The 19,414-nt window shown below is 37.0% G+C and overlaps 1 protein-coding gene across 1 annotated transcript; it reads right to left on the bottom strand.

The window, feature by feature from the left end:
* Positions 1-474: 474 nt before the first annotated feature.
* LOC134676022 (uncharacterized) lies at positions 475-10,748 on the bottom strand. Its single transcript, XM_063534337.1, has 2 exons — positions 10,703-10,748; positions 475-1,368 (listed from the first exon to the last, which is right to left on the bottom strand). The coding sequence occupies exons 1-2, from the start codon at positions 10,709-10,711 to the stop codon at positions 475-477; spliced, it is 903 nt and encodes a 300-aa protein (XP_063390407.1). The 5' UTR covers positions 10,712-10,748.
* Between the last annotated feature and the right edge of the window lie 8,666 nt (positions 10,749-19,414).

Here is a 19,414-nt window from a genome sequence, read left to right as displayed (position 1 = left end):
AACTTATTTATTACAAAGAGTTAAAGCCTATTAAGTTTCTTTGAAATATGTCAGTGGTACAGTTGAAAAATATTTATATTAAATAATATTTAAGACATGTACCAAGGAAATAAGTGTCGCAAGAGGCGTAAGGAACAAATTCAATCAATAAACAAAATCATAGCAAAAAAAATCAAGACTAGAAAAAATATGCCAACTTTTGTAACTTTATTTAAACTTAGCCTTTTATTAAATATATTAAGAACGGGTCACTCACGTATTTTAAGTCGAAAAACCGCAGTCTGCGCCGGTCCGTCACCGTAAACGCAAGCTCCTGATGACACTCCTCGGTACGGAGTGAAACATGTCGAGCGTTTTTCGACTTAAAATACTTGAGTGACCCGTTCTTAATATATTTAATATGTCTGTGTCTCACGGAAGTTTTGTTATTAAAATTAGCCTTTTATTACCAATATTTCAGAGTTTTTATCATTCCTAACTGAGCGTCATCAGCACACTACACGGAGAACTTTCCATCTTATTATATTTCAAGATGGCGCCATGCACACCAATAAGTACATTATCAAACGCGTCCAAAGCGAAAGCGTTTACACCATTAATGTGAAATGAACCAAGTAGAGTAGCTTTCGCTTGATCTGCATCAATTCTATACATATTCCCTGTTTCATCCATAGCGTATACCTTATCTGATCTATTTACAAAAATACCTGTCATATTATTCTTTGGCAAGCCTTTAATTCTAATAGGTATAGTGTTATCTGCTTGCAAAACGTAAGAAGTTTTAGCTGCCACAAAATAAACGTTATTGCAAGTGTCTATTCTCAAATCATGTCCGTTAGGTATTAAAGAGAACGTCTCCTGATGCTGACCGTTGTTACGAATCAATTGGACTCTATTCTGAGGCCATGTGGCTATAAACATGTTCACTCCATCTTTAGAAACGGCAACGTACATAACATCTTCCCCAGCCGCTGTGTAATGTTCCAGTGTGCCATCTACATTATATTTATACACTCCATTATCAGTAGCCACATAAACAATGTCGTTGTAGTTATCTACAGTGGTTGACTGACCGACAACATCCATTTTGATAGTTTTGACTTCATTGCCTTTTAAGACTTGGACTCTCATTGTTAAATAATCATCGCTTATTAGTGTGAAGAAAACTCTTCCGGATCGCCAGTGCACAGAGAAATCTGAAGGTATCCCAGTTAGATTGATCGGGGCACCTTTCACGTAGTAATAATTGTTTATCTTTCGTATATCCATTTTGTCACAGTCCTCTTGAGACAGTCTTTGTCTTACCGCGATTGAATTTATCGGTGTCACCATCATTACCACCAGTAGCATAACAAGAAGTCGCTCCATCTGAAATGAAGTAATATTTACGTCAAAACAAGTTACCGACGAAAATATTTTTTTGATACTTTTATTGCCAACTATACTTTCTCTCCTTTGCAAATCTATCAAGAATTTCTTGAGATTTTTCTAATGAGCTCAAATTCTATATGTTTATGCTTTTCCATCAAAATGTTCCTATAGATCAGCTCCATGTTAGCATATTATACTCGTAGTATTGTCATCGGATATATACGGAAGTGCCTATATGCCAAAATTTAGCTCAATTAGACACCGGGAAGTAGATTAAGTTGCAAGAATTGAAGCACATAATTATATGTACAGTCAGCAGCAGAAGTTGCTAAGCGGGCCAGGTGTTCAAAATGATCTTGACGCGACTTTATTGTTAAGAGAATAAGAGCGTGTCAAGGTAATTTTGAACACCTCGCCCGCTTAGCATCTTCTGCTGCTGACTCTATATTATACAGTTATAAAATGGAGGACAGATACTTAATCTAAACAAACTTTATTAGCGTTTGATGTACTCGTATAGCCTAAAAGTTTTGCGACGGTTGTTTTGATTCAAAATATTAATAATTAAAATACCTACATTTTAAATAGTTATTTATACAGGTTGGCTAAAAAATAACTGCATTCCCGTTGCCACGGAGGTTTTAATAAATGTTTATAAAATCATATCAAAACAGGATGGTGGACCACCATCAAAAAGCGATAAAGGGGCTCACTGATTACCAGACCGCCGGACGGTATTGGCCTGTCAGTTGTTCGGAACTGTCAAAATTTTGTTCTAACTGACAGGCCGATACCGTCCGGCGGACTGTTAATCAGTGGGCCCCTTAGCGAAGAAATGAAGGTATGTGTAATAAATTGGTTTGTTTACATAATTTGTAATTTCCATTGATCTCCACTTTATATTTATCTTTACTTTGTTTAAAACTACAAAGAAATTAAAATTAATACTAAAATAAAAGAAACTTACCTATAAAATAAAAACCTAATTATAAAAAGAATACCCCCTCTAGCAGGTCCGCCTGTGGCATGGTACCCATTACGCTGGCGGCGTTTCCTCGCTGAACCGTCAGGGCGATTCGTTGCGAGAAATACGCGCCAGCTCTGGGATCCCCTGTGGCGTCAATCAGCCGTCCCGACAGGGCCCTCACAAAGGCCTGCATGTCGGCTGACCAAGGGCCCAGTGTCTCTACCGCGAGCGCCGCAAACTCGTAGTCCTTAAGTAAGGACGAATATTTGCGGCGCTTGAGAACCTGGGCCTGGTCAGCCGCGCCGCCGGCCAGATCGTAATGTTCCTGTGTAATATTTTGACGATTAGTCACATTAATCCAATATATAGGTAGGATAGATTCGTTACGTTGCTTCAAATGCCCGAAGGGCAAACTGATGACTAGAAATAGGAGCCCCGCGTAGCGGGGCTCCGTCGACTCAGGCCACTCAGGGAACGAGTCAAAGATTTTCACGTTTCACGATATGCCTAGGAATTTCGCGATATGCCTGATCTTACGATCGGCCGCCGACATATATACCTACCTTTATATATATAGGTAGTCGAATAAAAGTGTTTAACAATAGGTTTAGATTTTTGTTGATGTTTATTGTCTATTATTGCGTATTATTGGAAAGACAATTGGATTACGTTAGTAAGCCGCCATTGTGTTACCTATTTGTTTGTTTGTTACATCATACAATCATACATAAGAAGTTGTTTTTATTAATACCTCGTAGGTCCCCGCGTAATTGTACAAGTACTAATTTACGTATGGTCTTAAGACGAAACAGGAGCTGAGTTTTAAATATTTTAGGTAAATATACCCGTCTCGCTAACGGAAGCGGCGGAAGTTCGAAATATTTGACGTATTTTAAAGTTCGAATCGCGCCGATATTCTTTAACGTCTGCGCCACTCAGGTCTCAGTGGTGGTAGCCATACAGAGCCACTTAGGTACAATTAGGGCTTGCAATATCGGACGGTTTCCAATGCCGGAACTGATTTTCGATATTGGGTCCCAATTCCGGAATTCCGGAACTGGTTCCGGGATTAGGGTTAATCATAATTATATTAGATATTTTAATAAAAATCAACAAAAAATGTGAAATTCTGATACTTTACGTTTATTAAAGAAAGTATTATTTTAGTGGAATTTAATTTGAAGTATTATTAATCGAAATATATTAATAAATTAAGTAGTGCCGTCTTTCCACCTCTTATTTTAGCACCTTATTACTATAGTCACTTTTATTCACTTCAATGATACGGCGTATTCGAGATTGGGAAAACTGGCAAATGCTGGCAAACCATTTGATGTCTAGTTTTATATAACTTATCTCTAAATGTAACGGCCTCGTTGACTACCTAGTGGCTCTGTTTACGAAGATGAAGGTCCTGATGGGGTTCCTATCTCGGTAAGGGCATTTATTGTGTTAAGGCATAACGATTATTTGTTCCTGAGTTAAGGTTGTTTTTAATGTATTAAAGTAACTACATACCTATTCAGCTACGTATACCTATTAACTTTATGCATTGCCGACTAGTGCCCAAAAGTCCCAAAAGGCAAACCTTATTGATATTAAACCAAATGGGCAAAATGATTTCATTAGCGCTTCAGAATATAAATAATGTGCTGGTGCTGCTGCTATAGTACAGAATCCGAAATCTTTCATTGAGGAAATTTCTTTCTGAATTGAGAATAAAATATCCAAATACTTATTTATAAATTTAAAATTCAAAGGTTTCGCGTAGGTATGATTCTGGACAAGTAAATGTATGGTTTTCCTTTAGCAAGTATCAAAAGTAAAAATTCGATGGTTAAGAGCCAACAGTAGTGGTCATTTCTCCATACAAACGTACTCCTCGTTTTCCTCCGTGGTTTTTGAAGCTAGAGCAATGATTTTTTCAACACAGATTAATATTGTCAATATCTGTGTCGCTAGAGCCCTTCAAAAATGGCCAAAATGGCCTAATTGACTATGCCGCAATGAGAGGCGTGGCATTCAAAACTGGTATCAATTAGCCAAAAATGCAAAACGGTCCGACACAGATAATTTCATAATCATTTAGATTTCCAAATTTGGTTACGATTGGTTAAGTTTTGGAGGAGGAAACAGAGGAGTACGAAACCTCGATTTTTGAGATTTTTACGCAGGATTTTTCGCCTTGTCCTTATCGCACTACTTTTAGGTGCCGCTTCCGTTAGCGAGACGGGTATATTTACCTAAAATATTTAAAACTCAGCTCCTGTTTCGTCTTAATAAAGTTAATGAGGCATGTTAATGCTTCAGACTTTTGTCAGCCACGGCTAATAACACCAGCATAGTGTAGTTTCTTGGTACTTTTCAATAGTAAATCTAATAAAAGTACTTAAATCCAATTCCGGAATATTCGATATTCACTGGTCTCAATTCCGGAATTGTAATATCGGAAAATTTGGATTCCGGAATTTCGAAATTCCGGAATTCCGGAATGCAAGCCCTAGATACAATTCAATTCAATTTAATTTCTTTAATGTTAAAATAAATTACACATATCAAATAAAATCACAATAAAATTACAAAATATACAACTAACACTAAACGCTTGACTAAAAACACTAACACTAAATTAAAAACCCATAACCAGATCGAGGAAGGAAGGAGGAGTGAGTAGGGATTGCGAGGAGAGTCGGTTTATGAATGGGGAGAGAAGGCATGACAGGGGGGTGAGACGGTTTTTTAAGGCTACTGCTACCTAAATAATGTATTCCTATTACAAATGGAGCTATAGTAATATTCATAATAATAAGAATCGATTCAAAAACGTTTCAAATTCACGTTTTGTATGGAATCCCATCTCACCCCAACTACGAGGGACTACGGGGTGAGGAGGAATTTTGTGTTTACCGTTAAAGTTATGAAATGGAACTGCCTAAAATCATAAAAAAAACCGGCCAAGTGCGAGTCGGACTCGCGTTCCAAGGGTTCCGTACATTACTAAATTTTTAACAATGGATTTTTTTATGTGAAAAGTGAGTGAATTGCCTTTAAAAAACCCGTAGGAGTAGGATCAAAAACTAAGTAATTAGTCCGACTCACGCTTGACTACATATTTCTAATAGGTTTTTCTGTCATCTATAGGTAAAGATCTATTTTATGTATTTTTTTCAAAATTTTAGACCCAGTAGTTTTGGAGATAAAGGGAGGGGAAAGGTCATTTTTTGCATATTTTCTTAAATTCTTCTAAACTATTTATTCTAAAATTATAAAAAAAATATATTTGAGATTCTTACATTGAGCTCTTTCATTTGATATGTAACACGATATAGTTTGGAATATTTTATTTTTTAATTTTGCTCTTTACCCCCCAAAAGTGGCCCCCATGTTTAAAATTAATTTGTTTACGTTACATGTCCGTCTTTGGGCCACAAACATACATATGTGTACCAAATTTTAACTTAATTGGTCCAGCAGTTTCGGAGAAAATAGGCTATGACAGACGGACAGACAGACAGACAGACAGACAGATAATCAATCAATCAATCAAAATATACTTTATTCATGTAGGCCTAGCAACAAGCTCTTATGAATCGTAATTAATCTTAATCTAATTATCATCTAATTATCAGAGCAATTTATTGATGTTAATATTATTCCATAATAAAATTGGATTATTATACATGTCAAATTTAACACTAAGAATTTCACAAAAGGATCGTCAAACATTAAAAAAAAAATTGTATAAAAAATACTAGTCTAGAATTTCTAGAATAAAATCTAAATGTCAAAAAAAAGCATAAGTAACAAACAAGTAGATAGTATTACATCGGAATATCCATTTCCTCATCAATAATCAAATATACCTAATAAATAAATAATTTTTTTACGAGTGATAGACGCACGAGTGATCCTATAAGGGTTCCTTTTTCCTTTTGAGGTACGGAACCCTAAAATCTAAAATAAAACGGCCGGAATATTTATTAATAAAATTAAGTTTGCATAAAATGTAAAAATAAAATGTTATCGAAGTTTGAATGTCAGTTTTGTCCCTACTCACCCCATTATACGGTATCGAAATATATTAACCTTTCTCCCTTCTTCATTAATCTGATAACAACAATCGAACGAATTGCAGGAAATAATGATAGGCGCCATTAATTAATCTGGTTAATAACTGAAACAGACATAATATGTTACCCGATATTAATTATTCAAAAACGTTACATGTCTAGATTATTTAAAAATAATTTTCTATAGGGAGTATTACTGCCATATTCTACCGCCAGAGTGCAGCACTAATTTGTTTAGTAAACCATAGAGTAACTTATATTAGTATGTTGTTTACCTGTTAAAAGGGGCCCACTCACGTTTGGCGGAATTTTATTTCGCCGAATTTTCATTTCCCAACTTTTCAAATATTTTTTTTTCATTTGCCAACCGCACACTTACCAACTAAACGTTTGGTCTGTGTTTTATAATGTCAATTTTCAAAATGCCAACTTTCATGTGGTAGAATGTTTTAGTTGGCATAATATACACTTAGTTGTTTATTGTTTACCAATTGTTTCATTTAGTCAGACTGTACTGTACCAAAGGGGGGCCGTTTCTGGATCATAGATTTTTTTAATGAAGAAAACATAGGGGTTTCAAAACACTTAGAATAATTTACAAGATTTTGATGAAATAATCACTTCTTTCTTAATAAACTTTTCTCTAAAATCAAAAATGGCCGAGATATTTGACACGTACGTTGGGATATTTGACCCGAAAGTTGCTGTGTAATTACGTTTTTTGGGTTGTTGAAAAAAAAATAACCTCGAAGACTAAGGCGGGAGCAAAGCTCCCGCCTTAGTCTTCTAACCTAACCATATCCAAGTCGGTTCTGCCCAGGAAGGTCTTGCTCGCTCGCTTCGCTCGCTCGCTGCCACTGGCTTCAACTATTAAAATTATACATTATAAAAAGTACAACAACTCGGCCATTTTTGATTGTTTGGTATGTATATATCTTTTTCTTATTTGTAACTTGCCTAATGTATGAAAAGCGAACTGTAGCTTCAACGAAACGTTATTCGTCCAAGAGTTGTTCGACCAAATGAAAGATTTGACAAATGATAAGTCTCCCAAAAGTTTAGAGGCGTTATAATAATCTGCTTTACAATAATTCTGCCAATTGAAAGGTTGTCATACAAAAATTTGCTAATCGTTAGTTGTCAAAGTGAAACGTCGGCGAAATGTTGGTTGGCAAATGAAATTCCGCCAAAAATAGTTCTGCGAAAAGGCAGAACACCCAGTGGGCCCCTTAAGGCCTAGTGGCCTTAAACAGTTTTTTGACAAGTTTTCACTATGACATTGATGCATCAAGGCGGTTTGTTTACAAGGTGGCCTACCGCGAAAATCGAAATTTCGTTATCTGCCTCTCTATCGATCGAATAGGCAAAAAAATATGTAAATTTAGTCTCTTTAGAAATACCACAAATTGCATTTGAAACACTTTTGTTAATTACTTGAAAAGGATTTTTTTTTGTTATTATTTTTAAAAACTTTATTCATATATGGGGCATTATCCATGAAAAGGGACCTTATTGTCGATGGCGCTTACGCCGGACAGCGTCGCGCGGCATTGTATTTATATCGGAGCGTCGTTAATAATGGCGTAAGCGCCATCGACAATAAGGTCCCTTTTCATGATAACGTCACATATATGGTACAAAAACAAGGAAATTACGTTAAAATCGAAACCATGGTCATAGATATTAGGAGGATCCTCTTCATCAGCCATTTTCACACTGACCGAATTCAGAACGTAACGTGTATTCTCTTTGGCGCTAATATTTCAACTGAGGTTGTTGAAATGGTGGATTGCATTGCGTTGCAGTGACGTACTGCGAGCGCTCACATGACGCCGACGTTCAACTAACGCCGCCGCCGTCGACGCTGCGCGTGCGTTAACGAGACGCTAACGTTCGAAAGACGTCACTGGCGTCGCGGCGCCGCGGCGCTGCGTTGGCGTTTACTAGACGACGCTCGAAAGACGCTAAATGTGCCCGGGCCCTTAGGGCTATATAATAGATAGGGGATGGAGATATATTAGGGGCCCACTGATTACCAGTCCGCCGGACGATATCGTCCTGTCAGTTAGAATAAAATTATGACAGTTCCGAACAACTGATAAGCTGATATCGTCCGGCGATCTGGTAGTCTGTAAGTCTCTTAAGGGGCTAGCCGAGGTTTTCATCGATTTTTGACAAGTTTTGAATCGTGTCTCCTTTTTTTGCACTACAGATAGAATTATAAGACAAATGGTTATCGGTGTTTAAATGTTTTATCTCCGGTGTTGTCCACCTGATTTTGAAAAAAATTAAAAAATCTGCAATACTTATTTTTTTGTTATTTTTTTAAACATTGTCTAAAAACACTTTTTCGTATCTAGTTTGCAGTGAAGGATCTTACATGTACGAAATCTACATATTTAGAAATAGAAATAGTTTATTCGTGCCATATAAAATAGGTAACAGACAGAAGAGAAAAAAAAGAGGAACAAAAATAAAACATAAAAATTTGGGTTTGGGTTTGGGTTCGTCTTTGATGTTTCGAAAAACGCGTCCAGGGTTTTAATTTTAAACTAATTAACACAAAAGTTATGGCCAGAAAACCAGTATTATATCCTAAAATTGTTCAACTTTGATGCCAAATATCTCGAAGACAGTGAACTTTGAAGGAAATATGGGATCCTAACTATATTGCTTAAAGCCGCTATATAATTACTATAATTAGCTACAAAATGGTTTTATTTTAATTGATAACAACAAAGAAAGAAATAAACAAACATAATAAAACTTACAAAACTATAGATAAAAAATTTGCTACAAAAACATTAGAAAACTAAGGGATTCAGATCGAAGGTTATTGGCGTGGGGGAGCCCCTTAACGGGCCCACTGATTAACAGTCCGCCGGACGGTATCGGCCTGTCAGTTAGAATAAAATTTTGACAGTTCCGAACAACTGACAGGCCGATACCGTCCGGCGGACTGTTAATCAGTGGGCCCCTTTAAGAAAAAGACATACTAGTGCACAGAGTGTCGAAAAATATTAACCTTTCTCCCTTCTTCATGATTTTGATAAAAACCACCGAACGAGTTGCGCGAAAACATGATAGGCTTCAAAAAATAACTTGGTTATAAACTGAAACAGACATAATTTTGTCGGCCTAAATCGCAAACCTCGTAACTCCATTTCAAGGAAATTGGTAATTGCTACCTTGGACAACAATACTTATAGTAGCAAACCCCGTAACTCCCCCGGAGGAGTTACGAGGTTTGCGATTTAGGCCTACGTTATGTTACCCGATATTAATTACTAATTATTACCTATTCATAAAACGTTACACGTCTAAATTATTTAAATAATAAAAAATATGTTTTATCACTTTTTAAAATACCACAAATTGCATTAAATGGTGTGAAGAGATGTTTTAATTATTTTTATATTTTAATTGTTTTGTATTTTATTTCGTATTTCACCAGTAACATTACATTTTACAAGCAAAAAGCCTTAAAATAGAAAATATAAACTAAAACTAAAAACTTAAATTAAATGTTTTATTTTATTTGAATTCACTTTTTTTACAAAAAATAGTCTTAACTAATTATATTTTCGCGAACATATTATACACTACTAAAAGTCATACATTTAAAAAAACCAAGTGCGAGTCGGACTCGCGCACGGAGTTCCGTACCATTATGAAAAAAACGGAAAAAAAATCACCTTTGTTGCATAGGAGCCCCGCTTAAATATTTATTTTAATACAGATTTTAGTATTTTATCTTTTAGCGGCAACAGAAATACATCATCTGTGAAAATTTCAACTAGCTATCACGGTTCATGAGATACAGCCTGGCGACAGACAGACGGACAGTGGAGTCTTAGTAATAGGGTCCCGCTGTTATCCTTTGGGCACGCAACCCTAAAAACTATGTAATTAAGTATGATAGACTTATATCGACCGGAATATGAACCGTGATTACCTTTTGTATTATTTTTGTATTTTGTTTTGTATTATTTTTGTGTTTTGTTTTGTATTATTTTTGTTACCCGTGATTCCCGTGAACAAGATGCATGTAAACTGCGTCGAAATATCGGGAGCTCGAAAACAAAACGAAACTACGAATTAATCAAAACTGTTTTGTAAGTAAGTATGTATTATTTTGGAATTATTCCTTGTAGTAATGAGATGATATAGTATGTCAAAAAGATACACACAAATAACTAAAAACATCAAACCCCGTCTTTGTGGGAATTATTTTGACCCCAAAGACTATATCTCCTCTACTATTATTTTAAATTTGGAATACAAATATAGGCACCTTGATCATTTTCCACAGACACAACACACACTCCCGCCGATGATGCTCACACTAATTTGTTTATCATACACTCTGCTGTATAAGTTTATATTACGTTATCTATTGTTTTCGTGCGTTACTATTATTAGCTAGAGATGGGCCGAATATTCGGTAATTATTCGGTTTGTTAACCGAATATTCGGCAAATATTTTTTGAAGACTTCTTTAGCGGCGCTGTACACTTTTTGTCATGGGGAAAAATTATAAACTAGCCACAGGTCACGTGACCGAAAGATTCGTAAGAAGTAAGACGGACACGTGACCTGATCGAAAAACTGTTACAATGTTTTCACTTCTGCCGGCACTCCCGGAGTGCAACCCGTTGTTTTTTTTATTGCTGCAATACTGTTAAAGCTCCTCAAAACACCTTATAAAACAAAGTCCCCCGCCGCGTCTGTCTGTTTGTGTGTTTGTATGTTCGCGATAAACTCAAAAACTACTGAACGGATTTTCATGCGGTTTTTATCAGTAGAGTGATTGTTGAGGAAGGTTTAGGTGTATAATTTGTTAACCGTGCGAACCTCGCGGGGCGCTAGTTACAAGTATAATTACTTCCTCTTTTCCGTTAGGTTACGTTTTCCCGTTGTCATTAAAACACATGTCATTCTGCCGTGTTCGAACGTCAAGATATTCACAAGAGACGACACGTACTAGATCCATTCTAGATACGTTATAGTTTAGATATCAACTAGTTTTTTTTGGTGGGGACTTAACCCGAAAATTACCCTCTGGCTCTATAAGACCATAATCCGCCCCCTACTCTGTTACGGTGCTCTGGTTTGGTGGCCAAGAACAAACCTAGGCAACGTACGAGACAAGCTACAAAGACTCCAGAGGCTCGCATGCGCGGCCACCACTGGCTGCACGAGGTCCACTCCGACTGCAGCCATGGAGGTCATGCTAAACCTTTCACCGCTGCACTTACACATACAACAAGAGGCCAGTCTCTCAGCGGTAAGGTTACGAACCCTCAATATATGGTCTAACACCACAGGAGCTCTTCACACAACATGCCTGGAAAAGTTATACAGCGAGTTTCCGGTGCTCATGGCGGGTACGGATCGAACTCACAAACAAGCCATTTTTGACAAAAGGTACAAAATACAATTATTTGAGGACGACAACTGCGAAGGACTCAATCCCCGGGAGCTGAGAATCTTCACTGATGGGTCCAAAACAGACAGCGGATCAGGCTCTGGAACCTTCTCAGAAGACCTGAACATGTCAATCACCACTCCGCTAGGAGCCCATAACTCGGTATTCCAGGCTGAGTGCATGGGCATTATTAACGCGGCGGCTGCCATCACTGCAAGGAAGGTAGTAGGATCCTCCATCCGCATACTCTCCGACAGTAGAGCAGTCTTAATGGCCCTAAAAAGCCATATAATCACATCCAAACTTATACACGAATGCCACGAACGACTAATGGAGGTATGTCAGAACAATAAGATCACCTTACAATGGATCAAAGGACACAGTGGATCCCGAGGCAACGACGCCGCGGACGAGCTCGCCAGACAAGGATCGGGTGCGGGGCCTATTGGCCCGGAACCGATCCTCCCGATACCGTTTAGTAAGGTACGCTCAATGCTGCTGGCACGTACAGGGAAACTACACACAGAACACTGGCTGAACCAAGCTGGATGCAGACAGGCCAAGCAAGCCATGCCTAGCATGAACGGTAAGCTCACAAGGACGCTCCTTCAACTAGGAAAGGTTCGACTGAGTATGGTAACCAGTGTCATAACAGGTCATGGACTTTTTAACAAACATCTTTTTATGACAGGTGTCACAGACAGTCCCCTATGCCGTGGGTGCATGGAGAAAGAAGAAACAGCCTCTCACGTGGTGCTGGAGTGCAGCGGATTGGCCCCATACAGGGCAAAACATCTCGGATCCCCGAGAGACCTCCCCGAGGTCCTACTCAACATCAAAGGTCTGATAGGATTCCTCGAGGAGCTGGGCTGGCAAGACTAGCCCACCCCATATCACGCAAAATAGGCGCAAGACGTCGAGTTGCGGAAAATCGCCCGTACTACAATACAATACAATACAATAGTTCTCTTTTGCAGCGCAATTCGGGCAACCAATGTCACTTTAACGTTAGATAGAGTAATATATCTATTAAAAGTGAATTGGATCTCTAAGTCATATCCTGTGGAAATCGTTCAAGAGTATCTCCAGAATCGCGCAAATGCCAAATTTGACAGGTTAGATCTTAAACATATCGTTATCGTATCATGGTGTATGTCTATTTCAAAATCCTACTCAGAGATCTAATTCACATCTAATAGATATCTTACTCTATCTAACGTAAAAGTGACATTGGTTGCCCGAGTGGCGCTGCAAAAGAGAACTAGTTGATATCTAAACTATAACGTATCTAGAATGGATCTAGTACGTGTCGTCTCTTGTGAATATCTTGAAGTTCGAATACAGCAGTGAAACGAACATTCGGCCGAGTGTTTGTATTCGGCCCATCTCTAATTATTACATTTGAAGTTTGTGTTAGACTTTTCATGCAAAGTGAGGACGATATTACGTGACTGCGCCTCCATACAATTACAAACGTAGGTACTGTCCATTTTTCTCTCTCGATATTATGCCTCCTCTACACGATGGGCCAGGCACATCGTGAAATTCCTAGGCATATCGTGAAACGTGAAAATCTTTGACTCGTTCCCTGAGTCGACGGAGCCCGCTACGCGGGGCTCCTATTTCTGGGCAGTTTGCCCTTCGGGCATCTGAAGCAACCTAACGAACCTATCTTACCTATAATATATTGGTTTGATTTGACTATCCTCAAAACAATTACACAGGAACATTACGATCTGCCTAATGTTTCGATTGGCCGCCGACACATCATCAAATGTGTAAATTTGTTTATTGTGTATGTTAGAACTAAAAAAAAACATAGGTAGTTATAACAGCTATCTATGCCGCCTTCATTTTATTTATTCTATTTTATTATGTAAGCAACGCCAGATAATAATGTTAAATGTATGTATTCCGATAATATCGATAACCTACTGACGCCTACATTCTGGGAAGACATAATAATAATGTTGTTCTTGGAGTATCATGTTTTGTTAGTAGTGCATAGTGCATCTAACGATTCATAGGAATTAATATATGTATAAACATTGTTATGATGTTTATACATACCAGGTGTGGCCTATAATATGAGCAAAAAATTAAACTGTAGTCTGTACTCCTCATACTGACCAACATTTGTTCAGCGACTTTTAAAAATAACTTGTAGTTTGATTTTTATACACTTTAAAGTTTATTCTAAGACGCAATGTATTGCGAATTTTGTTATGTTTAAGGCACGACAAGCAACGTCAATCACAATAATATGGCGTGGCGATGGCGTCCATTGAAGATAATATTTATTTTGTATGAAAAATAGGGAGTCTAAATACTTCATAATTTTTAAAAGTTGTTGAACAAAAGTGTCACCGTTTGAGGAGTACAATTGTGACTGGCCATATGCCTATTACATAGTATAAAGCTTAATTATCAATATAAAACTTACATTTTAACGGTGAAGGGAAGCTTTCGGGAGCTTTCTTGCCGGTCGTGTGTTTACGTTCACAATTTTGATTGAATTTCTAAACAAAGGTAACTAAAAGCACTTGATTTCATAGTCTAGTCTTTATCACATGAATCCACAATTAAATTAATTGCAAATTGACTTAGCAAAAACAAAATAACAACAAGGGTTTGTTTACGAAAACATTTGACAGTAAGAGAGGTCATTGACATTGACGGGTGTTGGCGTGGTGACGTCTAGGTATCGTTTTAAACCGCAAAATTCAAAAAGCGTGAGGTAGATAACAAGTTACAATAATTAAATAATTAACTTCTATTATATGTTTAATACATTATTATAAAAATAAACATGAAATATTTCGGTACGGATGCAATATTTGGAATCATAAAGGGAAAAATGTTAACTCAAACATACTTTTGGTCGTTTTATTATTGAGAATGTGTGCGTAGGTATCGTTGAAAAATAACTTCATCAGCATTAATCGATTATGAGCGTTAATATGTAGGGCATACGGCTTAAGTAAACAAAATAGGGATTAAAATCTTTCTCGTATGGGTTCAGTCGCTATTTTTATGATCTTATTGTTTGGGAACGATTCCGTTGGTTTTGGCAAATTATGACCTTTAATGAGTAGGACATATAGCTTAGTAAACAAACAAGGATTTAGGATCTTTACTTCTAAGAGGATCATGTCGCTACTTTTATGACTGCGGTGATAGCCTCAACCTTGCTAGCATTAAACGATTATGGGTATTAATATGCAGGGAATAAGCATTTTCAGATAGTAAACAAACGGGGATATATGCTTTTTCTACTTGAAGCTTTGAATCGTTTGTCGCCATTTGGATATTATATAAGGCTGAGCGGACGTTGCTTGCAAAACTTATTCATTCTCCGATCTTGGGCTAACAGTGTCTCTGGCTTTGGGTGTACTTAATACGGTTTTCTATGCTGTGTTTCTGGGTTCAGCTTTGGGGGTAAAAGACCGTTACAAAGCATGGATTCAGAATGGCAGTTGTTTGAGGGAATTTCATATTTTGCGTGGGGTTCTTTTTGTAAAAGTAAACTTAGATATTCTCATACCTTTCTAAAAGAGTCTTTTTGCTATTTTTAAAGCCAGATCATTGCTTGGACTGACAGTTTGTCCGACTAATCGCTCTCCACCTTGCGGTGTTAAAGGGGAACGGTTAGGAGTCGTTTCGTTACCAAGATAAGGGTTAACTTGGCACTATCTTTTTAACAACATAGATAGTGAAAATATCTCTCCCTTCCTGGCCTCCAATGCCCAACTGCTAGACTAGAATGAGGGCGTCACGTGCGCGCCATTGAGGGTAACCTCTGCTCATTTGAAACCTACAGTATTTGGAGACCTTGTATATTAAATATATTTATTTATACCATTCATAGACACTATAGGGACCTGTGTTATCCATGTTGCCACCCTGCCTTTGTGCAAATCGCCATGGAGGGACACAATCACACCGGCCTGTAGGTTGCCTTCTCGGTTTCGCCTGCCGAATGATTACAGATTATCGTAGGATCACACACTCGTGTATATTACAAAGCATTAGGTCAATGGTAAGTGCGATCTGTGCTTTGAATATACTAGATTAGGGCCAATGTGTAGGTATAGGGTAGAATCACACACTAAAATATAGGGTTTCTTTTAGGTTGGTATATATTTCTCTTTTTAAGGGTAAATCATGCGGCATAAGGTGGTTAATAATCTAAATCTCCTACTTGTTTGGGTAAAAGGTATTATTTTAATTTTATCTATCACAATTCTGGTCTTCTGGAGTAGAAATGAAGTACTGGGTATTGTAATCAAGGTTCTAAGGTATATACAAATCAAATTCTTTAATATCAAGCAGGGTTTAGGAACACAGACTTTTCTGAGATAGAAAATCGAAGAATGGTTTGTTTTAGGGAACCTCTGGCAGGCAGAAGTAATCCAGAGAGTATTTCGAGCTAAATATATCTACTCGTCTTGATATTCTTAGTCTTATAAGCTTCAATTTTAACAAATAAACTTAGTACTTCGTTTATATCCCTAAAAATCAGATTACTGCTTATACTCTTAGCTCTGGGAAATTGGATTATTAAAGGATTCGTATCCTTAGCTTTTGAATATAAAAAAGATTAACTTTTGATGATTGATGGATACTTTGACACTTCTTTTCATCTTCATCTAGGTGCGCTTAGGTTGCGGAAGTGTTGGTCATAGCCCTTCCGGCTAAAATGGTAGGCTAGGTGATTCGATTGATTTTGTAATCGGACTAAGAGCTTTCCGACCTGCATCGGCCGTTTGGAGACAGCACGTGTGATTAATCACACATCGTTTAGAAGATGATAGTTAATTTTAATTAACCTTGAAATGCTAGGGTGTAAATGAGCTTAACTCAGGAGTGCTGCTCCGACGTTATCCCGAAAGCTTAATAGGCGTAGCAGGATTTTATCAACAAATATTTTTTTATATTTATTTTATCATATATGCGGCATTCTTCAATATCGTTTTAGTTTTGGTTTTATTAATGACACTTACATTACGCTATAAAATTGGTAGAATTTTGTATTTTCATAATAAAATAAAATGGTTACAATTATTCCTTAGTTACGTAATAAATTATTTTAGTATTTTAAATATTCTTTCAATAAAATCTAGATAGGTCATTATAACGTCTAAACCCAGTCTCCCAAAATTAGCATCACTCATTAAAGGATCTAGGTTTCCGCGGTCCACTTCGAGGGGTCCTAACTGTTAACTAGACGATTACGAGGCCAAATTTTAGGGGTAGTTATTAAGGGGGATTTATATATAGGGGGACGGTACATTTTTGGTGCAAGTGACGCAGGATGTAGTTTACCTGGATTACTACGGTTTTTCTAGAAATATTTACGTATAAGTAGCCTTTATGGCTTTTGTTGCCATGAAAACGGAGTGAGTATGCTTATTTTTGGGTAGTTCTGTGGTGTCTTAAAGAATAGTCGTGATACATTATTTTACTATTCAATAATTATTATTTACGCGTAGGAAGGTCTTAAATAAATGTCATGAAACATTATGTTTATCATTCCATAGTTACTATGTACAGATAGAAAATAAAACTCGAGTAGCTTATAAAATATAATGGTCTAATATTTTATTATTATTCTATTGTAGTAAGAAGGGTTACTAATGTTACTATCCGAAGTCGAAAACAACGTAGTTATCTCAGTTCGCTTATTTATTACAACACTATGTAAAAGGCTTCAGTAGTTACGCACAAGCCTAGGCAGGGGTATGCACTTATGCAGCCAACAGGCACTAATCTCCTAAAAATTCTAAACCGATCGGTGATTTGTATCTCGGACGTCATGATTCTACGTCGACATGTCGTTGGCGCGTTCTATCTCGGAGGTGGCGCCATCTCTTGACGAAAATAGTACTACATTTTCACTCGTTCTCGGTGTTAGGGATTCCTTTTCATATTCCTCAGCTAAAGATGTGTGTTATCACAACTATAAATCCATCTTTTTGGGTCTTTGATACCTGAAAAATAAAGTAACGAAGTTAAAAGTAGGTACATACATGTATAACAGTAGCGTTTATTACGGATATTTTCACCGAAAACGATCATTTGATTCTCTTGCACCTTAGATTCGTTGAGAAATTAGTTTCGTCGCAGGTACCAATAATAATGAGATAAATAAATAAATAAATATATTTAGGGCAGTCCTTCACATTCAGAGAAAAGTTTTGCTGTATTAGATACCACGTGGCGTAGTACATACTTGTAGGAATAAACACATACTTATAAAATAAACAAATAATGTCCATGATTCGTGGTAGACGCGTCTGGCCCACAGCATTCGTAGGCAGGGTTACTATAGACAGGGTTAGGACGCCGTTGCAAATAGATTTAAGATAATATTACCTAAAATAAATATTTAGTTGTGTAAGAAGTCATGCTTTAGTCGAAAGTTATGGGGGCGTGTAACAGTTCATTTACACGGAATAATACTAAGGTACAGGGGGCGTATTCTGCGACTTTCTTATTTCCCACTTTAAAAGTCGGCAAAGTTTTGCAAACTAGTAGAAATTTAGTGGAACATACACATGTTAGAAAATGTATCTACATACTCTTCGATACGGAACCCTAAACGTCACAATATTTACCTAGATAAGAGCTAAAGTATGTGTAATGACTATTTATTGTTTTGTCATTATAGTCTAAAGCCTCAGTGAGCTACCTTGTGTGCTCCTCACTCATTCTCGAAGCTACTCAAGTAATTTCATTAAAATCGATTAGGATAGGTTATGTGCTAAGCACCTGGACAAACAGTGTGCATACATAAGCATATTTGTACTATACAAAGGTATATCATCATAAGTTTGCCTAGGATTACAGTACTGTTCTACTGACGGTACTTTTCAATCGTGTTCTGATTGTGGTCAAATAATAGTATACAGTTGGTTAAACTACCTAATATGAAGAAAAACGGGGGGGTTCAATTTTTTCTGTAGTTCTGTGTGTAGACAGCAGCCATTTTTGCAGCAAAATTCTTGAGATGAAGCCAGCAAACAGGAGTCTTCATGTATCAGCAGTGTCTTGGTAGGCTGAAATAAGTTAGACAAATACATTAGAAAATTCAGGTAAAACAAAGTAGCATAAGTAGCTTTAGATTTTGTTCTCTTTAGAGTCAGGTTTAGCTGGGCAATACGTCAACATTTTTCTTAAGACATCCATTCGCGGGGGCGCGATATTATTTTTAATGCATGTGTAGTGTATTGAAATATGTGGGTACTTCAACAAAACCAGTCTGGGTTTGTCAGGGACGTATGCAATCATAATTATTTATTCGTCGCAATCCATAGTATTATTACAGGTGTTTTAAGTTTAAACGAGTACAGCATTACATGCGCTTTCCCAAATTTCAACAATATTATCGTCAATATAATAACATAGTAAAAATAGGCATAAATACATCCATGGAAGGAGGATTTAAAATACAAAAGTAAGCAGTACTTCATATTTTTCAAAAATTCCAAAAAAAAGTTTGAGAATCTGTGCCTTGCCGGACATATTTCCATGCAGTTAGTTCACTAATAAGCTAGATTAAGTTTCTGTAGTCAATAG

The sequence above is a fragment of the Cydia fagiglandana genome, chromosome 23 (assembly GCF_963556715.1).
Source record: "Cydia fagiglandana chromosome 23, ilCydFagi1.1, whole genome shotgun sequence".
NCBI classification, from domain to species: Eukaryota; Metazoa; Arthropoda; class Insecta; order Lepidoptera; family Tortricidae; genus Cydia; species Cydia fagiglandana.
The sequence above is the reverse complement of the archived record's forward strand: the minus strand, read 5'-3'. Positions and strand labels throughout refer to the sequence as shown.